Source organism: Squalius cephalus (assembly GCF_949319135.1).
Source record: "Squalius cephalus genome assembly, chromosome: 17".
Taxonomy (NCBI): Eukaryota; Metazoa; Chordata; class Actinopteri; order Cypriniformes; family Leuciscidae; genus Squalius; species Squalius cephalus.
In genome coordinates this window covers 4132744-4159770 of record NC_137138.1, presented here as the reverse complement: position 1 = coordinate 4159770, position 27027 = coordinate 4132744, and the positions used below count along the sequence as shown (strand labels likewise).

Genomic DNA, 27027 nt, shown 5'->3' with positions numbered 1-27027 from the left:
TTCACTTTCAAAAGATTTTTTGCTGACAATTTACTCACCCCGATGTCATCCAAGATGTCCATGTCTTTCTTTCTTCAGTCGAAAGGAAATTAAGGTTTTTGAGGAAAACATTCCAGGATTTTTCTACACAGAATGGACTTCAATGGCACCCAACTATTCAAATGTTCAAAGAAGGTTCAAATGTCCGTCTCAATGCAGCTTCAAAGTCTCGACACGATCCCAGTCGAGAAATAAGGGTCTTATCTAGCGAAACGATCTGTCATTTTCTAAAAAAATAGCTTAAATGGTTCCACAGTGAAAGACAACATTTTCCTTTAAAAATGTAAGATATGTTTACAAATACATGCATGGAGCTTAAATATACTGTGGACTAAGTATCAAAGTAATTTTCATTGTGCCCACGTTGAGAAATGTTTTCATTCAAGGTTAGCTTGTGTTGGCTATAGTTTGCATGCGTTTTGTGGCACTGTACCATTTAAGCCCATCTTTAAAAAAAAGTTAATTTATGAAAATAATCTTCTTTACAAAACAATTTATGATGGATTTATTTGTAAAAATGAATCACAAAACATTTATTGTTTGCAGTTCACATGCTTAATTCTTTGGCAGTCTGATCTAGAGATTAGCTTTGAACTCAAGCTAATAAAACTTCCCATTTAAAGGAAAATTATATATAATGATAAAGTACTATTTGTTCTTACACAAAACACAATACATTTATCTCTTATTTGACATAATAGCAATGTAGTTACCAAAGAAATGGCTGAAAATTGCAGAAATGTGTAGATTTCTGAAGGATCCCGAACACCAAAGTTTTTGTGTGAGTCCCCTGAGACAGCGTGCACATAGGTGGGGCTAACTCAACATTGCCAAATGTGATTGGTATGCAATAAAAATGCCAGGAAAGTAACAAATCACTGGATTTGGTAAAATAATGAGCAGCATAAAATATTATTTTCTCTTTTTTTAATTTGACTTCAGAGTTGAAAGTGGCCTTAAGGGTTCATGGGCTTAATGGGTACACTTACACTATACAGTTAACAATAAAGATAGACTAGTAGAATTCACACCACAGCTATAACGATAACGATATAGAGGAACTATATAATTGGAATCACTTTCAGAATGTTTTTTTCCCAGCTGTCGAATGATAAAACACTGACAGCCAATCAGAATCCATTCAAATTCCAAGGCTCGCGCATTTAAAATGATAGACGGTCCAGAAAATCCACCGCTGTTTGACCAGTCCAAACCCCTTTTTAATGATACTTTAAAGAAAATGGATATATGGAAAACAATCGGCCATGCACTCTGAATAAATATTGAGAAGTATTAATGGAGATGAGATCATTATGCCAGGCTAGCAAACAGTGAAACATAAAATTACCTCAGGTATCAGCAACATTGTCTTAATTCCTTTGAAGTTGCAGTGAAAAAGACTTGTTTTTACTCCACTATTAGATTAGATTGATTACACTAGATTCACTTGAAAATAGCCTGCTGTGGACATCTGCTGGTTAAAATTGTGTAAACGCAACAAGAACAGTAAAAACATGTTAAATGACATGCTGTACACACTTTAAAACCGCACCGCGCAAGCTTAGAATAAACAGACCGTTATTATTCGTTGGTGTGGATGCAAATATAACTTTATTTTTATTTTACTTAATTATAGACCAATGAATAGTAAAAGTTCCCTCTCTTTGCCACTACATGCACAGAGCATGTGCATTTCATTCAGGGTTCATAATTTCCATTGTTAATATCTGCTTATATGAATTGAAATACATATGGCGCAGTTTTATTAGCCTTCTTGTAGCTCAAACAGTAGAATATGACACTAGCAAAGCCAATGAACTGAAATCATGGTCACCTTTAATGCAATGCAAGTCTCTTTGGATAAAAGCACCTGTTGAATACATTACTGCATAAAGTATGATTTATTAATACACACTTGGTAAATGTTGCTCAATGTTTAACCCCTTGATTGTGAGTACATTTACTCATTGTCACAAGTTATGTTCCTTTTTATTTCTCTTTGTCTCAAAATATACAGATCATTTCTTTAAATGTAAAAAAAAAGATTTAAATGCAAGGAAGTCTATTCAAAATGTTCTCAATGCATCATTTATATCCTCAAGCACAATTAATGAAAGTAACTGAACTCCTTAAAGAATCAAAACATCTCTTCATAAATCACAATTTTACAGCAACACCAGTTTCATGAACTATTGCTGACCCTGACAAAAATTTATTTCACAAATGATCAAAATAATTTTAGCAAATTACCCTCTTAGATTAAATCACTCTATTAAAACAAATTCCATCTTTTGCTGAATCTGAATGTCAAATTATTACTTGTAAGTGTATTATTTGTGAATGATGGATCTGAAGATGCACATTTGCTCATTTAGGCAACTTCGGGCAATGCATTTTCTTATGAGTTTGTACGTTAGATATTTGGACGAAACTCTTCCCACACAAAGAGCACTTGTACGGTTTCTCTCCAGTATGAACTCTCTCATGAACTTTCAAGGATTTCATTTGAGAGAAACTCTTTCCACAGTGTGAGCACTTGTACGGTTTCACTCCAGTATGAATTCTCTGGTGTGAACTTAAGGCACTGGATGTATTAAACCTCTGTCCACAGTCAGGGCACACATAAGGTCTCACACCAGTATGAATACGCTCATGCACTTTTAAATGTTGCATTCGTGAAAAACTGTTTCCACAAACAGAACAAAAGAAAGGCTTCATAGCAGTATGAACTTTGAGGTGTCTTCTTAAGTTTGATTCAGAAACATATGTTTTATCACACTGATCACAGCTGAATGATCTCACTCCAGAGTGAGAGTGCAGATGATCTTTGAGAGAGCTATTCTGTCTGAAACTCTTTCCACACTGAGAGCATGTGAACATTTTTTCTCCAGTGTGAATATTCATGTGTCTTTCAAGATGTGATTTATATATGAAACTCTTTCCACACTGAGAGCATGTGAATGGTTTTTCTCCAGTGTGAATTTTCATGTGTCTTTCAAGATGTGATTTATATATGAAACTCTTTCCACACTTAGAACAGGTGAGATATCCTTTGTCTCCAGATTTTTCAGCTTGTTTTTGTGTGAAATTCTCTTCAGTCTTTGAAACGACAGTGTTTTCATTTTCATTTTTGAAATGATGAGGTTTTTCAAACAGATGTTTGTCTTCATTTTTATATGTCAGTTCTCCATCTTCATTTGTGAACTGGAACTGGTGGTTTTTTTCTTCATTCACTTCAATGGGTTCTAAAATCAACATATTGAGAAACAAAGAAATAAAGTTCAATTTCAATTTAACACAAATCTAGTTTACTACTGAGTCTACAGTTTCAGATGTATTGTTATATGTCAGTTTTCATCTTAATGTTCCTCATCAGTCATTAAAGAGAATGAAGGAAAACACCAACCTATTTGTTCCTCTGTATCTTCATCTTTTATTCTGCAGGGTTCTTCCTTAATCTCCATCTTTACAATAGTATGTCCATAGTTTCTCCTGGAGTAATTCCTCCTGCTTGCTTCTTCTTCTCCTGTGGGAAGATGGGAATATTCCCCAGCATTTAAACTCTGTGGGAGCTGTGGGAGCTTCACTGACTGAAGGAGTGAATTGTGGTCGTTGTTGCTCATTTAGCAGATGATCATCACACTTACAATCAGTGATCTTAGAATTGTTTGCATAATTCATCTTGCAGCCTGACGTCTCTCTCGCTGTATGTATTTCATTATTCTTCTTTGTCTAAGAGAGAAGGCTGCTGTGTGCACTTGCAGGAGTGCAAGGCAAAGACGGAAAGAATATTACTTTTTGTTCCAGAAATTTGCCATATATGGACTTGTTATTCTCTGTATCACATCTCTATATGATGTAATGTATATTTCTTATTGGATGAATCCCTGTACCATCCCTGATAACATTAAGGACCCTTGAAATCATATAAATTGAGCTCAAACTTAATTAATGGAATGGAAATTATCCATTCAACTGTCAATTAAGGGACTAAGAATGAAGCACAACAGGAAATATTCAAACACAATCAACCCTTAATTATCCATCTTTGAGTGTCTTGATCAAATAATCAGTTTTTCTCATCTAGCGGATTTTTGTGTTGCTCTTACATGATACACTACATTGCCAAGTATTGGGGCACCCATCCAGTTCATTGAATACAGTTCTTCCAATCCCTTCCATGGCCACAGTTGTAAAAAAATCAAGCACCTAGGCATGCAGACGCTTCTAAAAACATTTGTGAAAGAATGTGTTGCTCTCAGGAGCTCAGTGAATTCAAGTGTGGTACCATGATAGGTTGCCACCTGTGCCATAAGTCCATTCGTGATATTTCATCACTACTAATTATTCTACAGTCAACTATAGTTTAGTGGTTTTATAACAAAGTGGAAGCAATTGGGAACAACAGCAACTCAGCAACAAAGTGGTAGGCCACATAAAATCACAGAGCGGAGTCAGCGCATGCTGAGGCGCAGAGTGCGCAGAAGTCGCCAACTTTCTGCAGAGTCAATAGCTACAGACCTTCAAACTTCACTTGGCCTTCAGATTAGCTCAAGGACAGTGTCTAGAGAGCTTCATGGAATGGGTTTCCATGGCCAGGAAGCTGCATCCAGGCCTTACATCAAGTGCAATGCAAAGCGCGGGATGCAGTGGTATAAAGCACGCCGCCGCTGGACTCTGGAGACGTGTTCTCTAGAGTAATGAATCACACTTCTCTGTCTGGCAATCCAATGGACGAGTCTGGGTTTGGCGGTTGCCAGGAGAACGGTACTTGCCTGACTGCATTGTGCCAAGCGTAATGTTTGGTGGAGGGGGGATTATGGTGTGGGGTTGTTTTTCAGGGGTTGGGCTTGGCCCCTTAGGTCCAGTGAAAGGAACTCTTAATGCTTCAGCATACCAAGACATTTTGGACAATTTCATGCTCCCAACTTTGTGGGAACAGTTTGGGCTATGGTCCTTTCCTGTTCCAACATGACTGCGGACTAGTGCACAAAGCAAGGTCCATAAAGACATGGATGAGCGAGTTTGGTGTGGAGGAACTTGACTGGCCTGCACAGAGTCCTGACCTGGAAAGTCCATGAAGTAGAGCGAGACTGCGAGCCAGACCTTCTCGTTCAACTTGAGTGCCTGACCTGACAAATGCACTTCTAGAAGAATGGTCAAAAATTCCCATAAACACACTCCTAAACCTTGTGGAAAGCCTTTCCAGATGAGTTGAAGCTGCAAAGGGCGGGCCAACTCCATAAGTTCATGTGCATGTAAAGGCAGACGTCCCAAAACTTTTGGCATTTTAGTGTATTTGGTTTATTATAGTGTGATTCAATTAAAATAGTTGGAATATTAATGTTAAGAGTGAAAACTTCTTTCAATTCCAACACCGGTAAGGCACTTAAGTATCTTTCTTTTCCCCTTCTCTCCAACTTTTTCCCATACACCACATTTGCTTTCAGTACATTCCTGTTGTCTCTCAACACCGCTCAACCATCTAATGCAGAAGGCAGCGCAATTCTGCTAATCTGTGTCCCATTTTCTTCTCTTCTAATGCACCCCTCTCTTTTTCTGTGGGTCTCTGGAACTGTCAGTCAGCAGTCAACAAAGCTGACTTTATTCCAACCTTTGCAACTCAATATACTATCAATATCTTGGGCTTGACTGAGACCTGGATTCATCCATAGGACTCAGCAACCCCCGCTACTTCTCTTTCTCTCACACCCCTTGCCAGCCTGGGAGGGGTGGGGGCACAGGCCTTCTCATTTCTAACTATTGGAAATACTCAACTCACTCTTCTCTATGCAATACCAATCCATATTGTAGTAATTTATCGCCCCTAGGTCAAACTGGGTACCTTTGTAGAGGAGCTGTATGTGCTGCTGTCTTCATTCTCTGAGGATGGCAGTCCACTAGTTTTTGGTGATTTTAACTAGCTTCTCATCTAGAGAAGCCTTATGCTACAGTATTCTTATCTCTCCTTGCCTCATTCCATCTCAAACGGCTCCTCACCATAGGCACTTACAAATCAGGCAACCAACTTGACCTATGTATGCAACTGCATCACAGACAACATTTCAGTGAAACCTCTGCACATTTCGGATAATTTCTTCTTTACCTAAAATCTGCAACTTACTACTTGTGCACCACCAACCCCTCCACCAGTTACATTCAGACGAAACATGCGCTCACTTTCTCCCTCCCATCTTTCCTCTGCGGTGTCATTGTTTCTTCCCTCACCCTCACAATGCACATCTCTGGATGTGAATACAGCAACGAACAGAGGACATTATATCTGTCCCCTCTCCTCTAGGCCAGCACACGCTACTCCCTCTAATCCCTGGTTATCTGATGTTCTTCATGAACACCGGACCAAACTCAGGGCAGCAGAGAGAAATGGCACAAATAAAAAGACCCATCTTACTTTGTATGTATCAATCTCTGCTCGTATCCTTTAACTGTTGAATCATCATATTTCCACAACATGATCAACAACGCTTCTAACACGAACGCTTTTCAAAACATTCAACTCGCTCCTGTGTCCCCCTCCACTACCACCTCTTAAACTGCTGATGATTTTGCTAATTTCTTCACTGACAAAACTATAACCATCAGTAGTCAGATCTCAGCTCCACAACCACATCCACAACATGACATCCTCTTTCCCCCTTCTCTACTCTCACTGAGGCAAGAGTGTCTAAACTTCTCTCCAGTCATCCTACCACCTGCCCTCTAGATCCCATCCCCTCACACTTTCTACAAGCCATCTCTCCTACACTTATACCAGCACTATCATCACCTCATCCCTCAGCTCTGGCGTTTTTCCTACCACATTCAAACAGGCTCAGGTATCCCCACTTCTTAAAAACCCACATTAAACAAGTCACTTGTAGACAGTTATAACCCTGTCTCTCTCCCACCATTCATAACAAAAACACTTGAACGAGTTGTTTTCAACCAGGTATCATTTTTCCTCTCTGGACGCCAACCTATCTGGTTTAAAAAAAAAGAATGCATTACTTTCGGTCACTGTAGCCCTACGGATTGCGAAAGCTGAATCCAAATCATCAGTTGGACGGGATATCCAAACCCCCACAGGTGTACATATTCGTCTACCTAATACAGTCAATCCTACCACCACAGGAAAACTTTAAAAGCAACTTACCTGTGATGGAGGATGATTTTCAGTCCCATGTTTCTTGGGAATATCCCGGACGAGCCCCCAGATCTCTTAGATTAATTTTAGGTAGACTACCTGCAGCCTCAAAGCTATCAGTCATCAGGTGGAAATGGACAAATGTGATGTGTGGCAGCAGCAATGCGAGATCTCAGGAGAATGATCAAGCAGACGCAGAGACAGTGTAGTACCAAAACATTTTCAAGTTTATTAGGGAAGAAATGTCATATTTATACAAATGATAAAGCCACAATGTCCAGTCCATCTTATCATAGCACTCAAAGATCAACCCCTACCAAATATGGCATATTAAGAAATATAATGAGAGGTCAGATGTTCAGATGTATGTGCATGTCTTGAGTTCTCATTTGCGTGAATTGTTTTTACTCCAATCAGAGATATTAAAGGGATAGTTCACTTTGAAATAAAATTTTGCACCAGTCTGCGTACATGTCACACAGCAGGAAGCGCCCGCGCCCTCAGATCACTTGGACGTGGCTGTGTTATAAGAGGTAAAAACGATATAAATACTGTTCGTTTTCTCACACAAACCGCTCGTTTCGTGTCTTAGGCCATCAATGTGTACTTACAATGGGGAATTGTTTAATTTGGACGATGGGGAATTGTTTTAATTTGGACTCTGTGCATGCTCTTTGAGACAGTGACCATAGACCTGCATGATATGACTGTCAGACAAGAACGGTTTGACCTAAAAATATAAAAATTGAAACTACTGCGGAAAAAAAGACACCTACATCTTGGATGCCCTTCAGGTAAGCTAAAACATACCAAAATTTAATTTCAAAGTGAACTATCCCTTTAATTACTCAGTAAACACCATACTAATAAAGCATACTATGAACAGAAAAGCTGATTAATCCAGAATATGAATGCAACGCGTTTAAGATTACATGTTAAGCATTTTCCTCCCATAGAAAACTGTTATAAAGAAAATGCTTAACGTGGCATGTGGCTTAAGTACTAAGACAGTGATATTAAAAGACCAAACTCAGTAAACATCTAACTATTAAAGCATACTATGTACAGAAAAGTATATCAGCCCATATTACGAAAGAAAGCAAATTTGTGTTCAGGATGAGAGAGCTTGTTGGAATAGGCCTAGTTCTCCCTGTCTAGACGGTCAGTTTATGAGTGTACTGATTTGGTTTTTACAAATCACTAAACTTGCCTGTTTTGTAATTAATAAGATGTAATTTATTTTTAACCTAATCAACATTGACCAAAAGTCTGCAATAGAGTTATTTAACAGTATAGTATACAATGTCAGAACCCTTTTGGTTACATGTAAACAAAAGTTAATTTATTCATTAAGTCACTTTAGTTTTGTTCCTTTTTATTTCTCATAGAAATAAGTACATTACATACAACATTACTGGCCATATAAACCCCATTCGACCATAAACTACCCATGACCAAACTTGACTGATTTCAATATTTTCATCCACACTTCAAGAGTGAGTTTCTTAACATCTTCTGCGTTTACACTTGGCATTAACATGCGACCTGTATCCAGATGTTGTCTACATACACATTGAAAAGACAAGTGTAAACGCGCTTCTGATCAGCGTGCCCATATTCGGAGGTAGTCGAGGACGCATTGTGATCGGATCTCAGTGTAATGTAAACGCAATCCAGCCATCGTGTCTGCATTCACAGGTGGACGTCACACAAACTGACCCCCACCCCCCCCACCCCTCACGGTGATCGCATATTAATGCCAAGTGTAAACACAGCAATGATTTAACAGCTCATGGAACATTCAGAGTTTTAATGGACTGACACCGCCATTGTTTCACAAGTGTTTTCGCTCACTTAGACAACAAAGCTTTTTCTTATGTTTCAGTAGATTAGAAGAGAAGGTGAAACTCTTCCCACATGTAGAGCACTGGTGCGGCTTCTCTCCAGTATGAACTCTCTCATGAGCTTTCATGACTCCCGACTGAGAGAAACTCTTTCCACAGTGTGAACACTTGTATGGTTTCTCTCCAGTATGAATTCTCTGGTGTGTTTTTAAGTTGCTCGATGTACTATAGCTCTTCCCACAGTCAAAGCAGATATGAGGTCTCACACCAGTATGAATACGCTGGTGAACTTGTAAATTTTTCAGTAGCGAAAAACTATTTCCACAAAAAGAGCAAACATGAGGCTTCGCACCAGCATGAACTTTAAGGTGTGTTTTTAAGCCTGATGCCACAACAAATGTTTTATCACACTGATCACAGCTGAATGATCTCACTCCAGAGTGAGTGTGCAGATGATCATTGAGATTTCTTTTGTAAGTGAAACTCTTTCCACACTGAGTGCAGGTGAAAGGTTTTTCTCCGGTGTGAATTCTCATGTGGTCATTTAAGTTTCTTTTATGTATAAAACTCTTTCCACACTGAGTGCATGCAAACAGATTTTCTCCAGTGTGAATTCTCATGTGCCTCTTAAGGTCTGGTTTATGCATGTAACTCTTTCCACACTCAGAACAGGTGAAAGATCCTTTGACTCCAGATTTTCCAGCTTGTTTCTGTGTGAAATTCTCTTCAGTCTTTGAAACGACCGCATTTCCATCTTCTCTTTTGAAATGATGAGATTTTTGAAACAGATGCTGTTTGTCTTCATTCACTTCTATTGGGTCTAAAATCAACATTAAATTCCCAAAATTAAATTAAAAAAGGTCAGAAGAGAAACATAAATAAATTTAATTCTTAATTTAGCACAAATCTAGTTTACTACTGAGTCTTCTAGTATCTACTTTTTGATGTATTGTTATATCTTCCTGAGGACCAGAACTTTGTGTGAGAATTTAGTTTTTTTGAGAAAAAATATTTTATTCATATTTTATGCTATGTCCTCTGTAGTGGAAACCAGGGGCCCATTCTTTGTACACGGATTACTCAATTAGCTGGATTTCATTGGTGACCCTCCCCATGATAAACCCTCTACAATGCGAGCAAATCACTTGCATATGCAACTAAATCTTCACTCTGGGCGACTAAATCATGTCTATCATCAGCCACTGTCTAATAAATTCTTAGATACTCGCCGGTGTGTGTGTGTGTGTGTGTGTGTGTTAGAGGCTAAGTATAAGTTTAGCATAGATATATTTTCACTTGCTGAACACGGTCTGAGCGCTTCCGTCAAGTGATCTGTCATATTTCAATTCAGCTCAACGTATGCGCATAACAGTATTTGACATACCGTAAACTGTAGTCTAAAGGCGCACGGCTCGCCGTTGCTTTGCTGAGATCGCTGTTTCTCACACACACACATGCAACAAGAGAGAGAGTTATGCCGAGTTCACACTGCACGATTTTTGCCCCTATCTTCACTCGCCGACAGGTAGGGCTGCACGATATGAGGAAAAGCTGCGATGTGCGATAACATTGTTTAATATTGCGATGACGATATGACTTGCGATAAATATTCAAATGTGAATGTTAGCTATACTGTTCCCATGTCTTAGTGCTTTAATAGGTTCTTTGCGTGTTAGGTCAAACGTTTATTACCAGCCTGGGTCAGATTACACGATTTTAGTGCGGTTTTGGCACGATCCGTTTGACGTAGGGTGTCGTGGGGATTCGTAAACGACAACGGGCGTCGGGACGCAAGATTCGATCGTTTCATCTCGTATGTGGGCGACAACCTACGTCGCGTCTGCGATGCTTCACGACAGAAAGACTAGCATGTTTAATTTTTTAACGGTCCTCCACGACGGGTTGAGTATGTGAGCGAGAGTGCGAGCAACAGTGAGTGTGTGTGTGCGCCAGTGAGCGAGTGTGTGTGTGCGCGCGCGAGTGAGCGAGCGAGGGACAGTGAGTGTGTGTGTGTGCGCGCGAGTGAGCGAGTGTGTGTGTGAGCGAGCGAGTGAGTGAGTGAGCGCAAGTGAAGTGAGTGAGTGTGCGAGGGACAGCGAGTGTGTGTGTGCGCGAGCGAGTGTGTGTGTGCGTGCGAGAGTGTGTGTGTGCGTGCGAGAGTGTGTGTGTGCGTGCGAGTGAATGTTTGCGAGTGAATGTGTGCTTGTGATGGCACGCGATGACTGGTCAGAAAGCAATGTGTAGTCTGACATGTTTCTTGTCCACAACACGACAAGATTTTAGGAGTCAAAATCGTGTAATCTGACACCGTGACTATCGTAATAGACACAAAAATCTTGTAATCTGAACCAGGTGTTATTCATCGTGTCAGGCTGTCTGTTGCGATGTGTTCATCGCACGAGTTCATATCGCGATGACGATGAAAATTCGATGTATCGTTCAGCCCTACCGACAGGTTTTGCGAAATTGCCGACAAATGGTCGAAATCGGAGCAAATCGGTACTCTTTCACAGGAGTGAAAATCACACAGTGTGAATTATCAAAGACGCGATCTGAGAGAATGACGACGAGTCGTTGATGAGTCACCAAAGCCCGTGAGATATTTGGCATGCTAAATATCTGGACCCCTTCTGAGATTCAAAATCCTGATATGTGAAATGTGTTCTTACATTGGCGATGACCTACAGCCAATGAGAGAGCAAGATACAGGGCAGCGGGAAGTCTGGGGAGGAGGTATAGACCAGAATATCAGTATTTTAAATAGACATATTTACAATTATACCAAACAGAAACAAACCACAAACATTTGCTTAACCAGCCGCAGCAGCAGAACATTGCCAAAATTATATATTTACCCCCAACTCTCTTTGAAGAACACACAATCCTTGCTCCCCACATCTTCCCAATCATTTCCTCCTCCATAATCTTTTTTCTTTTTCTCCTTTTTAATGCACAAGAATTTGGATCGCAAGTTTCTGGTGGGCTATCATTTTTAACAATTAATCAATCTTGCTTTATTTCCTTATCACTTATTTGCGTGTTTGGTTGTGAAACGGCAAAATAACGGAGTTCATTTGGAGTTATTCAGCTTTTAAGAACAAACAGAAGATACGCCGATTTCTCCGGTATTGGTTGCAACTAATGCGCAAACGGCAATCCCATTGGCTGGCGCTCATCACTGTTTTAATTTCAGCAAATCAGTTCGAGCGAACGCTGACAACATGATTAATATTCATGAATTCAGAATCTCATCAATTCTTTGTGCAATGCATATTGTTAATATTAGTAGTAGAATTAGCAGTAGAATTATTGTCTTTTAATAATTATTACTATTATCTTTTTTTCTTTTTACACAAACACTGAATGACCAACAATATCTTAAGCACCACCCTTAAAAAACTCATTACTGCTGTCATGTAACACATCTGCTTCACAGGAACAATGTAATTAATTGCTAATTGCAACATTTAAATAATAATGTAAAGCCTGTAAGCATTTCATGTATATGTTACAACTTTTATGTCAGTAGGTGGCTTGGCTGTTTCCTTATTAAGGTCCAGAAATCAAAGTTTTTCGTCATGTGCGTGATGTTCTTTTTTAATATGTCTATAAGTTGCTGTCTTGCCGCCAGCCAATCACTGGATTGCTGTTCATGGTTTCGAGTATCGATATATCTGGCCTTTCCAATGGACACAAGAACACGCAGTAATCTCAGACAACTTAATCCAGATATTTTAATCAAATCCTCCAATTTCTTTTAAAGAACCAAGTTAGCCAGAGATCAGTTATCACTATTAGAAGATCTGGCGTCTGTCAAATCATCTCAGATGTATTAACCTGTTAACCTTCACAAGGACACCGGCACACTGAAGCGTTCTTTGTTTAAATGAGCTCAAAATTACAGTTAGATGTAATGTAACTACCTTGATAAAGTCAAGTCAAGTCATCTTCATTTATATAGCGCTTTTAACAATGTAGATTGTTTCAAAGCAGCTTTACAGAGATAAACGAATTTATGGTAAGATTGTTTTGGCTTTATAGCGGTTCTTTAATAAAGTTATTTTCCATCTAAAGTTAGTTTTGATTGATTTGCTTCCGTCGCAAAGATCATTTGTTGTTAAATTAGGGGCCGCTAAGATGACACCATTCTCTCTACACAGACTTTAAACGCGATCCTGTGAGAAACGCTGATGGCGTTCACATGCGCATTAAGAATTGGTTCTATAGTTATGTGCGTTTGAATATATGATTCAAGATTTGGAATTCCCTACAAACCAAGCCTAAACAAAGTACTGGTGTTTCCTTATAATTTTGATACAGAATTTTATTTATTTTATCAATTCGGGGTAGATACGCGAATTGAGTTTTCCCGACGACGCTTTATCTGTAGAGTGGTAAAGGGATCCTCCATAGTTCATGGTTTAACTATACTATACTGTATAGTTTATTAACTATAAACTATACATCATTATAAAGATCTAAGATTCAAGCTTCAAATGTTGACACCTGTCTTGCTCTCAAAATCTTATAGTGACCGTAACTTGTTAATATGTGTCAGGAGTTACAAATACGAAGAGTCGATGCCTTCTGTTTAAAACATAAGCATTAGCCGCTCCCATTCAGAATAAAAATCTCTGTACGGTCATCATGAAAATGCTTGACAAAACAACGTCCCTCAGGGCTTTTAGTTCAAAAGCATGCACATTTGGAGAAATATTGATAGATTATCATATGTTTATTTCAAATTTACAGGAGTAATATTTATTAAATGTTTACCCAAAATGCGCTGATGTAATCATTATGAGCACTGGATAGTATACTCTAATATACTGTGTTTTCAATGCATACGGGAAGCCTGAGGGCGCTCTATGCACATTTAGGCCACTAATGGCACACGTGATAAAGAGGCCTATCATGTGACATTCCAGAAACTCCTTTACATAAAAAAGGCTTCCAGAGATCACTATAACATGCAGATAGAGACTTTTGAAGACAATAAACGATTGCGATGATCTGTGTTCTTCATGCCATGTCGGGTATTTTCGTAATAGATTATATTAATAATGCAATGCTTACTGACATAGCCTTTAGCATCATTATGCACAATACTATAAAAAATATATATTTTATGGCTGTTTTTTATTTATTTATCCGAAGCCAAATCAGATCACAGAAGGTTATTTAAAACACTCGACATGCGTTAGTTACGAGCAAAAACATGGTTTTAATCTCATAAATTGTTGTGTACTGATGGTGTGCTAAGATAACATGCTAGCTAGCCCTAAGATGCACCCGTCCCTTTTGTATGAATAATTTTGAATAGTAAAACTCACTGAAATGTTTATTTTTTCAAGAAGGGCATTTGATATAGTTTCAAAGAAGGTGAAATGAGAAGTTTGATTAAAAAAAAAGAGGGATTAAACCAGTGTGAATAGAAAGTCATCAGTAATTATAATGAAGACAAAAGAAAAGAATAATTAGAGCCATAACCAGGTCGGAGAATGTGAATGTGCGCAGTGAAGACTGAAACTGAATGGGACTCGTTTGCACGACAAAACAATAGAGACAATACACTGAATGGATGCTTAGAAAACGGCAATAAACACCATTTAGCATTTTAGAGTCTTCTCGAAATATAAATCACATGACATGGTGTTTACAAACATTTCATAAAACTCAGAGTTTTAGACTTATCTTCAGATTTGAAATATAACATGGTCAGGCATGTGGCTTTAGCTGCAGTGCATTTCTAGATGCCAACTTCAATTTTATTTTCATAAAGATATTTAATTAAAAAATAAATTTCTAATAACTTTACAAAACTTTGAAGCTATTTATAACATTTTATTTTAACAACAAAAAATGCATTTATAATAAACTGCCAAGTGTCTGCTTTCAAATGAGACCGTAATAATGCTTTTAGTGCAAAGGCTTCATGAACTGTATCTGCTTTAGTTTGGGTATGCCATTTCTGGGGATTGCGGAGATGCTGGCTAACAGGTACAAAGAACGGACCCCTGGACTCAGATTAAGAAAAACAATATAATATTAAGATAAAATAATATTTATTTTTCTTAATAATATTAAGAAAAATAAAATGGCTTGATAATACATGTATATGCAAAAATATTGTTTCTTTTTTTTTTTTATTATTAATTTACCAATACATTTTTAGGTTTCAGGCTATTTTTAAGCAAACTTTGTATAAAGATGTTTCTCAACTATGTTATGAAAGACAACAATGATTTGATAAACTATTTTACTTTAAGCAATGTTTGTAAAATTGCCATAAATGTGTAGTCCCATTCTATACAATGTAGCCTAATTGTTTGCATATTAATGTGTTCTTGTGGCAACATGTAATGAAAAAATAAGTGTAATACAACATTTTCATAAGAATATCTCATAATTCATAGGATTATTGATGTATAATTTTTGATGTCTTCTACAGAGGACATGTATGAAATTGATGCCCTGTTTTGTAAAAGAAAGTCATATTCTGATTTGAAACCTCATAACGTTTTTTTTCTGATATGTTTATTTACGACAAACAATTAGAAATACTGTTTAAATCATTCAGTCATTGTCAACAAATAGAGGGAGTTTTAATTGTGAAACCTTCAAACATTTGGTATCTCTGAAAAGCCCTGAATGTGCTCTTTACAGAACTGTGACTTGAATGATCTCAGATAAATTCACTAAAATATAATGTCTCTACAGAGGATAAAGTCTATGCCTGGGTCTCAGGAGGAAAAGTCCGTTTTCATCTTAATGTTCCTCATCAGTCATTAAAGAGAATGAAGGAAAACACCAACCTATTTGTTCCTCTGTATCTTCATCTTTTATTCTGCAGGGTTCTTCCTTAATCTCCATCTTTACAATAGTATGTCCGTAGTTTCTCCTGGAGTAATTCCTCCTGCTTGCTTCTTCTTCTCCTGTGGGAAGATGGGAATATTCCCCAGCATTTAAACTCTCATGAACGGCTGTGGGAGCTTCACTGACTGAAGGAGTGAATTGTGGTAGTTGTTGCTCATTTAGCAGATGATCATCACACTTACAATCACTCTTAATCACGGTTTAAGTGTTTTGATCAAATAGCTGTTCAGAAACAATTTAACTCCTCTATTCCAGAATTGCGGGTACATTTCAAGTAGAGAAAGAAAAGAAAAAAATAGGATTTTATGTTGTTGTTGTTTTATAACAGAGGTAACAGAGTTGACCAGAACGTAGGGACAGACACTAAATCTATTTTTTTATTAATTAAATTACAAATAATACAGAAAATATATATTCTATGCAATTGTTTATATAACTTAATAGTGAAATCACAATTGTTTCTGAAAATTAGACTTAATTGTATCATGATAATTCAAGTTGAATGTATGAATCAGGAGGCATAGACAGTCAATAATATTTCCCATTCATTTTTATTCCTAAATATACATAAAGCATTATTTTTAGTGATATTGTAATATAATTTGTATTATTATTCAAAAAAAAATGTTAATAAAAGAAGGGTTATCTAAAGAGACTCGAAATGTTCCCCAATTCTAGAATGACTCTTATGTTGCTCTTACATTAGAAATGATTAACATGCACTAAAAACTGTTTACCAGGTTTCATAACATAAAATGAAAACAACTCATAATCTTTACAGATTGTAATGTGAAAAAACAGTAGCCTAACGAGTTTACGTTTCTCGAACGTAATGAACAACATCAATCGATTCATTTCTGAGTGATTCACTAAATGAACGAACAGACTCGTTTAGTTGTTTGGATTTAGATTTCTCCTAATAAATGATAAAATGAATGTACTCACAGTCTGAAAATCAACAGATTTAGAGCAGAATGAACGGCTGTGTTCCACTTCTCATGTTTATGTTCCCTTCCCTCGCTCACTTCTCTTCTTCTCCTAGACTCGGATGTGTGTCATTGCTTCGCTTGCTCAAGCGCCTCTACTGGCGGAAACCATTCTAACCTTCATAGATTCGATACAAAACAACCCAGGGATTATACAAACACTATTTATCTCCACAAATATGTTTGATTGGAATAAAGATTCAAACTATATTCAAATAGTATAGAAGGCTATAATCTATATTCAGATTCAAATATCTGCTAAGGAGTTTGCAAATGTATTTACCTTCTGGACTCTTTCAACTTGTTGATTGTTAGGCTACTATTGTTGTGGATTTTAATATTGTTTTAAAACAGCGTATTAAACAGCTGTTAAACATTTAATGTTTTGCTGTTTGTTAGTTGTCAAACTCAAAAATTAGTTTATTGTTTTATATGAAAAACTTAATAATAGTTTGTTTTTTTTTGTTTTTTTTGGAAATATTTTAGTTTGTCTTGTACATTTTTTTATTAGATCAGATACAATTTTAAGCTGTCATACAATGTACCCCTATGGGGCATGTCGTCACATTTCACTTCCATTCTTTCGGGGCAAATCAAGAAAAAAATGCAATGTGCAATGTGGTGAATGGAGGGGGTTCGGGTTATTATGCGGGCAGCTGCATTCTGGACCAGTTGAAAGTTATGAAGGGATTTGTGAGGAAGGCCGAAAAGGAGAGAGTTGCAGTAGTCCAAACGGGAAGTGACGAGACTGTGGACAAGGACAGCTGCAGTGTGGGGGTAAGGGAAGGGTGGAGGCTATTAATGTTTCGTAGATGGAAGTAGGCAGACCAGATAATGTTATTGGTGTGAGATTGAAAAGATAATGTGCTGTCAAGGATGACACCCAGACTCTTAACCTGGGGGGAGGGCAGGGCCGGAGTGGGGCCACTTTTCAGCCCGGGAGTTTCAGGCCCAAGACCGGCCCACTTTTTCCATGGTGGAATTCCAAATTAGCACTTTTTCCAAATTCGATACATAAAGCAACAGTTCAGCTCTTACTATTGTGTAGTTTGTATAAATACCATGGTTCAACAAATAATGTAAAGGTTAAATAATAATTCACTTAGACTTTATAAGAAGCAATTGCGACTTTATTTCACACAATTCTGACTTTATATCTTGCAATTGTAACTATATAACACGCAATTGCGACTTTATTTCACGCAATTCGGACTTTATATCTCGCAATTCTGACTTTATAGCACGCAATTGCGACTTTATTTCACGCAATTCTGACTTTATATCTCGCAATTCTGAGAAAGTCAGAATTGCGTGATGTAAACTCGCAATTGTGAGATAAAAAGTCGCAATTATCTTTTAAAATGTTTTATTCTGTGGTGGAAACAAGCTTCCATACCTCCTGGCCTCTTCATCCCATCCATCCTCCCTGACGCATACAGTTACGGTAGGGCCGGCCCAGCTATCGGCAGGCCGCGGTATTCACCTTATTGAATTAATTATTGAAAGCGGTATTCGCTTATAGGTAGCCTACCTGAGAAAACGTTTTTGAAAAGACGGGCTATGGACCCAACCAACTCTATAGGAGGGGAGGGGAGAACTCCCTCACATGGAGTTGGCTGCGCTACAACCCATGCAGAGGCTGCGCGCTGCGGTGTCAGAATGCCGAACGTGTGTAGCCCAATGTAACTAACGTGACAAATGTGAAAAAAAAAAACACCATCCTCGACCAGCCCAAAAGTGAAGCGGCCCACCGGGAATTCTCCCGATTCTCCCGATTACCCACCCCGGGCCTGGGGGAGGGTGAAACGGAGGAACTATCAATAGTGAGAGAAAAACTGTTGGTTTTGGATAAAGTGGATTTAGTGCCAATGAGGAGAACCTCAGTTTTATTACTATTTAATTTGAGGAAGTTTTGTGTAAACCAGGTTTTTATTTCAGAAATACAGTCAGTAATAGAGGTTGGTGGGAGAGTGGATGAGGGTTTGTTCGAAAGGTAGAGCTGGGTGTCATCAGCATAACAGTGGAATTGTATTTTAAATTTGCGGACAATATTGCCCAGGGGAAGGAGATAAATGATGAAAAGTAAGGGCCCCAGGACAGAGCCCTGGGGAACACCTGAAGTGACGGTGGAGGGACTGGATTTAAAAGACTTTAATTGAATGAACTGAGTGCGGCCAGAGAGATAGGATGTGAACCAGTCTAGCGTAGTGTGGGTGAAGCCGATGGAAAATAACCTGTTGAGGAGGATGGTGTGACAAATGGTATCAAAAGCTGAACTGAGGTCGAGGAGGATGAGAATGGTAAGGAGTCCAGAATCAGCTGCCATAAGGAGATCATTGGTGATTTTAATTAGTGCTGTTTCGGTGCTGTGAAGTGGGCGGAAACCGGACTGGAACTGTTCATACAGGTTATTATGGGATAGATGGAAACGGAGTTGAGAGGCAACTGTTTTTTCAAGGATTTTGGAAATGAATGGTAAATTTGATATAGGACGGAAGTTGTTAAAGTCGGAGGGGTTGGCACCAGGTTTTTGGCAGCAGTTTTGAATGATGTAGGGACAGTTCCAGTGGTGAGAGAGGAGTGGATGATAGCAGAAATGTGGGGAACCAGGGAGGGAAGACAGGCTTTAACAAGTTGTGTGGGAAATGGGTCAAGTTGACAAGTGGAAGCCTTGGATTTCCTTATTAGTTCTGTGATTTCAGAGATAGTTGGGAGGTGGAAGGAAGCGAATGAATGTGTGGATGGGTGAAAGTCAGCTGAGTTGTTGAGGTGAGGGATAAATCCAAGGTTCTGGTGAATATTTTTTATTTTTTTCATTGAAAAATGACATAATGGAGTTGCAAAAGTCGGTTGTATACAAGTGAGGGGGGAGAAAGTCCTGGGGTTGAGTGAAATTGTTAAGTAGGGGAAAAAAAAGGGGGGGCAGAAGGAGTGGATACTTGAAGTGAGAGTGGCAGGATTGATATTCTTTATATTCTGGAATGAGATAAGGCGTGGTACTTTAGAGATGGAGAGAGTGAGTTTCACAGTAAATGAGATGAGAAAATGGTCAGTTATGGGAAGTTCAACAGCTGTAAAATCAGAAGGAGTGACACCAGAGCAGCAAATTAAGTCCAGGGTATGTCCTTTTCAGTGTGTGGGAAAAGTGATATATTGCTGGCATCCAAAGCTCTCTAAGCAGGAGGAGAAGTCTTTAGTAAGAGGCAGATTGATATTGTCCATGTGGATATTAAAATCACCCAGCAGTATTATGTTTGGTGAGAGAGAGGAAAAATGAGTAAGAAAAGCAGCAAAATCATTTAAAAATTCCCTATTCGGTTTGGGGGGGGGGGGGGGGGGGTAGACAGTAGCAATGATGGCATGGGACCAGACGACTTGCAGACAGCAGATTCGAACGAGCTAAAAACAGGCACAGACACCGGCGAAACTTTCCTCCCCGGCCGGAGCCACGGGGTTGACAGATGTAAACAAACCCACTAGGAGTGGATTCATTCAGCTGAGAAAAGCCCGGTTGATACTGACGGACATACATTATTTTGTCACTATATATAAAGATACATTTGCATAAATGGGCGAACATAATCGCCTGATTTTGTGAATGTGACCAATTATATTTGCATTCCGCACACAGCTTGTGCTCGTCTAAAATTTAAATGAAATGATTACGAAATAAGCCTACGATAGATATAGAAATAAGCCTTTGTAATGAAAGTTATAAGATCCATGTTAAAAATACAAATTTTAATCGAATGAAAATGTGAAATGAAATTACAACCTCATCAATATTCTTTCAGTTTCTCTCTGAACTGAATGAAGGATTGATAGTTTAACAATGCTGGAAATATAAAGCTCATTTCTGATAAAAACACAACTTTTGCGAAGATAAAGACTAAAATACCAAAGAAATAACAGTACAGTACAGTAAGCTCTTTCATTTTGTTTTCTAATTTGCCATTTAATTAAACTGGTAATTTAATGATTTGAGACCCAATGGAAGTGAATGAAGACAAGCAGCATCCGTTTCAAAAACCTCATCATTTCTCAAATGAAGGTGGAATTTCACAGACTGAAAATAATGTAATGCAAAAAAATGTGTAAAGAGTTTCATAAAGAAAATGACATTTTCAAAATTATGTATTGCCTGAACAACTACTTCTACTAAGCTGCAATGATAGCCTATATATTTTTTCTCATTCATATTAGAGCTGTCTATATGTGTCTAACTGTCTAATTTGCTGGGTTATGATATGAACAAAGCTATATGATTCATCGTTGGATGTGCCGCACATGCAGTTGTCGTATTTTAAGGCTGGTGCTGTTGTCGGCATTATGGTTGTATTTCTCTCTGCTATCGCTCTAATAGCGTTGTGTGAATTTCAATGTTATGCATTTAAATTTTTGAAATGGCTTTAGTAGGCCTATGTTTTTGAACCAGTCTTAAATGAATTAAATGAATTAATTAATATTTGTTTATGCTGCAGCAGCAACATGATACGTAGGATTAGGAATGGATGAATGAAAATATATGAGACTGTCTATCACGTCGTGGTAAGATTGTATATCTTGGATATGCCATTAAATGTCCAAAAGGCAATTACAAACTCCTTAGAAGATATTTGAAGTTTGAATCTTTGCCCCATTCCCAAATCAAACATATCAGGGGAGATAAATAGTGTTTGTATAATGTCAAACAAGATAACAGATCTTATATTTGTTGTCTTGTATCGAATCTATGAAGGTTATAGGGATTTCCGCCAGTAGAGGCGCTCGAGCAACCGAAGCAATGACACACATCCGAGTCTAGGAGAAGAAGAGAAGTGAGCGAGGGAAGGGGACATAAACAAGAGAAGTGGAACACAGCCGTTCATTCTGCTCTAAATCTGCTGTTTTTCAGACTGTGAGTACTTTCATTTATTATTTATTAGGAGAAATCTAAATCTAAACGAGTCTGTTCATTTAGTGAATCACTCAGAAACGAATCGAAACCGACCGATGTTGTTCATACGCTCGTGAAACGTAAATTCGTTACTGACTATTTTTAACATTACAATTTGTGAAGATTATGAGTTGTGTTTTCATTTTATGTAGTGAACAAATTAAACCTGGTAAATAGTTTTTAGTGTAGGGGTGGGGATAGAGGGAACTATCGCAGGGCTAGTTGTAATACACATGCTAGCAGGACGAAAGTTTGTGTATAATTTACTAGTTGCCATGTCAACACTCAGAAAAAATGCGGCAAAATGTAAAATTTCTTCCAAGTTAATTTTTCATCTTTGTCTTTTGTGTTTATTTAAAATGAGACAAATCTGATATTATTTTAATCTCCAATCTGTTATTTAACATATTAGATAGTTCTTTAAAGGGGTCATATAATGCCATTTTTGTATAAGCTAATTATGATTCTTTAAGGTCTAAATTAAAAGTTTGTAATATACTTAAAAATTCTCATTAGTATTGTAAGAAAACTCTCGTACACCGTTTGTAACACAATAACCATAACGTGTTGTTCATTATAAAGTGGGATTATGAATTATATTGAGAACGTCGTACATAGAAAACATGCCGTAATGTACCCTGAGTGTAAACAGCCGCATTCACCGTGAAGCGTGCAGCAAGCGATTTGCAAAGATTAATATAAAGATTAATAAAACGTTACACTCACTTCAGTTCTTCTGGAGGTTCAGCAGGAACACGAATATTGGTACCGATCCTATTTTCAGGAGCAGCTTCTTAGCAAAACCAGCTTTACTGACCCTCGTTTGTAAAGCAGTCTGGTGTGTGAAATGATTCGCGCAAACATGAAAGCATTGACGTTGATCGTGGGGAATATTCCCTTCGAAAACAAACTCAGCCACTGCGTCTTCAGCGGTTCGGATTTAGGAACATCAATATGACTGCTGTGTTCGTTATTACACCCAAGAACAGAACACCACAATCACTTAGACGCCATTTTGCTCAGTGCTCCAGCATATCAACAATGACGCGCAGACTATGATTGACAGCTCGCTCACGAACGAGGGCGGGTCTGTGTTGAAACACCAATCAACAATCACGGGAGGGGCGTCGATTTTGTGACGTTACAAAATCGAAGATTTTTTTTTTTTTTTTTTTTTTTGAATTCTTTTTTATTAACAAAAAACAACAACATACAAAACTCTCGTAGGGGAAAAGAATACACATTCATATATACAAATGTTGTCAATATACAAAAGGTACTAACCAAGCAGAAAAAAAAAAAAAAAAAAAAAACAACAACAAGGGGGAGCTACTTTGAAATACACAAGTCACAGGCAAAAATTTCCATTTGGAGCTGTACGTTACAAAATCGAAGACTTGATTTGAGACGGGGAATAAAATATAAGAAGATTAAAAAAAAAAAACACTGGATGGATTTTTATCATTTTATGATGGTTGTGTACAGGCACTGCCAACACACATTTCAGTACAATCAACTTGTAAAAGTGCATGTACCATTATATGACCCCTTTAATGATTCGCTAACTAGCAGAACACACTCGCCGGGTTTAAATCTCAGTTGTGCGGCTGAGAAATGTTATAACACTGCGTTACAGTGTGCCCCTATTAGAGCTATGATACTCTATTCAATATTTTTATGAATTCTATTAAGAAACTATGAGAACAAAGCCGAATAAAGACAGAGCCAGTGTTCAGAATAGATTAATTATTATGTTTTGAACTAATGCTACATAGTTGTGTTTTGCTTATTTTGTTTGTTGTAAAAAAAAAAGAAGAAAAAAAATCAATGAGAAAAATGTTTCTAAACAATGAGAGTTTAAATTCTGGGGAATATTCCCATCTTCCCACAGGAGAAGAAGAAGCAAGCAGGAGGAATTACTCCAGGAGAAACTATGGACATACTATTGTAAAGATGGAGATTAAGGAAGAACCCTGCAGAATAAAAGATGAAGATACAGAGGAACAAATAGGTTGGTGTTTTCCTTCATTCTTTTTAGTGACTGATGAGGAACATTAAGATGAAAACTGGAAAAAAAAAGAGAAACAATTTTTTTTGCATAATTGTGACTCGTCTGGTATATTTCTTGATGTTCTCATTTATCCTACTTCATTTAAATTTTGAGAACTTTGTTTATTTTAGACCCAAAGGAAGTGAATGAAGACAAACTGCATCAGTTTCAAAAAGGAGCTGGAGTCGAAGGATCTTTAACTTGCTCTGAGTGTGGAAAGAGTTTCACAAGTAAATCAAGCCTTAAGAGACACATGAGAATTCACACTGGAGAAAAACCGTTCACATGCTCTCAGTGTGGAAAGAGTTTCAATCAGAAAAGCACTCTCAATGATCATCTGCTCCGTCACCCTGAAGTGAGATTATTCAGCTCTGATCAGTGTGATCACAAGTGCTCTACATGTGGAAAGAGTTTCTCTCAGTTAGGAAACCTGAAAGCTCATGAGAGAGTTCATGCTATAGGGAAACCGCACCAGTGCTCTGACTGTGGAAAGACCTTCACTACATCGACTGTCTTAAAAACACACCAGAGAATTCACACTGGAGAGAAACCTTACAAGTGCTCTACATGTGGGAAGAGTTTTGCTTGGTCAGGAAACCTGAAAGATCATGAGAGAATTCATACTGGTGGAGAGAAACCGTAAAAGTGCTCTTCATGTGGGAAGGGTTTCCCGAGGGTGTCTAAGTGAGCAAAGAAAATGTTTTAACCCATAACTTTCAGATAAATAGTTTGATTTTCTCAGGGTTTCTACACAATTTGGGCAAGTATGGAATTTTATTTTAGTGATTTTAAAGTCAAGACAAGCATACATAAAAAAAATTGTTTCCCTGTTCTGTTTTCTGAAATTGAAAATTCCCCCGAAAATAAATTTGTAGTACAAGCAGTGTTTTTTATTTTTTTATTTCTGTGGTCTGTGCTTGAATGGATGTTTTATGTGTGTGTGTTTTTATATATAGGCCAGTATATATATATATATATATATATATATATCAGTGTTACAAATTCAATGTACATATTTCCATTTACTTTAAATTTAAATTAAATAAATAGGAAATTTAAAAAAATGTAGACATCAGAGGTGTTTATGTAGCCTAGCTGATTAACAAATATCAAAAAGAAAATAAATAATTAAAAAAAAATATTTAACATACTTAATGAATGAATTAAATGATGAATCCCTTTTATCTAGCCTGTGATGGAAGAAGAGAATGTTTCTGATCGACTGCGGTGAACTTCATTTGTTGACTCCTTGTTACACGGAAAATCGTTTAACTAAATAAAATGTGCTTCATCTCAAATTTAATGTGATTTTATGTAGAATCGGCAGATCTTAAACAGTTTCTTGCATTTGTAATCCCCCTTTGAGAGTTTAATAACTCTTGCATAATACATTTTTTTTACCATTTTTTTAGTACATTCCATACCCGTATGTTCACTACATCCGCCAGTAGAGGCGCTCGAGCAACCGAAGCAATGACACATCCGAGTCTAGGAGAAGAAAAGGGAGCGAGGGAAGGGGACATAAACATGAGAAGTGGAACACAGCCGTTCATTCTGCTCTAAATCTGCTGTTTATCAAACTGTGAGTACATTCATTTGATCATTTATTAGGAGACATCTAAATCTAAACGACTAAACGTTTAGTGAATCACTCAGAAATTAATCGACTGATGTTGTTCATACGCTCGTGAAACGTAAACTCGTTACTGACTGGTTTTAACATTACAATTTGTGAAGATTATGAGTTGTGTTTTCATTTTATGTAATGAACAAATGAAACCTGGTAAATAGTTTTTAGTGTAGGGGTGGGGGTGTAGGGAACTATCGCAGGGCTAGTTGTAATACACATGCTAGCATGACGAAAGTTTGTGTATAAGTTACTAGTTGCCATGTCAACACTGAGAAAAAAAGCGTTAAAATGTACAATTTCTTCCAAGTTAATTTTTCATCTCTGTCTTTTGTGTTTATTTAAAATTAGACAAAATGGATATTATTTTAATCTCCAATCTGTTATTATATAGGCTAGTTCTTTATTGCTTCACTAACTAGCAGAGCACACTCGCCGGGTTAAAGTCTCAGTTGTGCGGCTGGGAAATGTTATAACACTGCGTTACAGTGTGCCCCTATTAGAGCTATGATACTGTATTCAATATTTTTATGAATTCTATTTTAAAAACATGAGAAAAAAGTTGAATAAAGACTGAGAGCCAGTGTTCATAATAGATTAATTATTATGTTTTGAACTATGCTGCATTGTTGTGTTTTGCAGTGTGTTTGTTGTAAAAAAAAAAAAAAAAAAAAAAAAAAACATCAATGAGAAAAATGTTTCTAAACAATGAGAGTTTAAATGCTGGGGAATATTCCCATCTTCCCACAGGAGAAGAAGAAGCAAGCAGGAGGAATTACTCCAGGAGAAACTACTGACATACTATTGTAAAGATGCAGTTTGAGGAAGAACCCTGCAGAATAAAAGATGAAGATACAGAGGAACAAATAGGTTGGTGTTTTCCTTCATTCTCTTTAATGACTGATGAGGAACATTAAGATGAAAACTCACAAATCCTCCTGAGACCCAGACTTAGACTTTATCCTCTGTAGAGGACATTATATTTTAGCGAATTTCTCTGAGATCATTCATGTCACAGTCCTGTAAAGAGCACATTTAGGGCTTTTCAGAGATACAAAATGTTTTGTAGGATTCACCATTAAAACTCCCTCTACTTGGACTTTATATATGACTGACATTGACTGAATGATCAAATTTACCACTCTTATTGAAATATGATTATGTTCTATGCCTTTATTTATAATGAGTAATTTTTTGTCATAAGTAAACATCTCAATGTTATGGTGTTTCCAATCAGAATATGAACGAAATATTCTGATTATACTCAGAATATTATGAAACAGGGCACTGATTTCATACATGTCCTCTGTAGAGACAGCAGGACTTACAGCATGTTTATCAGGCAGTTTGGGGAGACACAAGTGAAAATGGAAAGATTTATTTTTTTCTTTCAGTATTCGTCCAGTATTTCTATGACATGAGATATTCTTATGAAACTGTTAGTTATTACTCCCATTTTTTTATTTTATTTTTTTATTAAAACAATAATAAAATAAAAAAAACTCCAATGATTTCTCATGCCACA

At 37.4% G+C, this 27027-nt stretch overlaps 3 protein-coding genes across 10 annotated transcripts in view; 2 read left to right on the top strand and 1 right to left on the bottom strand.

Annotated features, from left to right (window-relative positions):
* LOC307144900 (uncharacterized protein) overlaps nucleotides 1-27027 on the bottom strand; it is a 102204-nt gene that overhangs the window by 16959 nt on the left and 58218 nt on the right. For 2 of the 5 annotated variants that reach the window (XM_079847618.1, XM_079847619.1), the window contains exons 2-3: nucleotides 15843-15962; nucleotides 3446-3565 (exon numbers count right to left, since the gene is read on the bottom strand). In XM_079847618.1, coding sequence (XP_079703744.1) covers nucleotides 3446-3565; nucleotides 15843-15962 — 240 coding nt within the window. Of the gene's footprint in view, nucleotides 1-524; nucleotides 3285-3445; nucleotides 3566-7388; nucleotides 9848-15842; nucleotides 15963-16848; nucleotides 16961-22551; nucleotides 22863-27027 lie in introns of those variants that run through there. The other 3 variants (XM_079847616.1, XM_079847617.1, XR_013818849.1) reach the window with 3 other exon arrangements.
* LOC307144912 (uncharacterized protein) overlaps nucleotides 1-27027 on the top strand; it is a 137677-nt gene that overhangs the window by 108899 nt on the left and 1751 nt on the right. The window contains exons 1-2 of one of the 3 annotated variants that reach the window (XM_079847645.1): nucleotides 25288-25457; nucleotides 26253-26372. The exons of the other annotated variants lie outside the window; for them this stretch is intronic. Coding sequence (XP_079703771.1) covers nucleotides 26315-26372 — 58 coding nt within the window. The 5' untranslated portion in view covers nucleotides 25288-25457; nucleotides 26253-26314. Of the gene's footprint in view, nucleotides 1-25287; nucleotides 25458-26252; nucleotides 26373-27027 lie in introns of those variants that run through there. 3 annotated transcript variants of the gene reach the window in all.
* The window catches only part of LOC307144887 (uncharacterized protein), a 264729-nt gene continuing 259358 nt past the window's right edge, over nucleotides 21657-27027 (top strand). Inside the window, exons 1-3 of one of the 2 annotated variants that reach the window (XR_013818845.1) lie at nucleotides 21657-21786; nucleotides 23717-23836; nucleotides 24007-24753. The gene's annotated coding sequence lies outside the window, so the exon portion shown is untranslated. Of the gene's footprint in view, nucleotides 21787-23716; nucleotides 23837-24006; nucleotides 24754-27027 lie in introns of those variants that run through there. The other variant, XM_079847571.1, reaches the window with a different exon arrangement.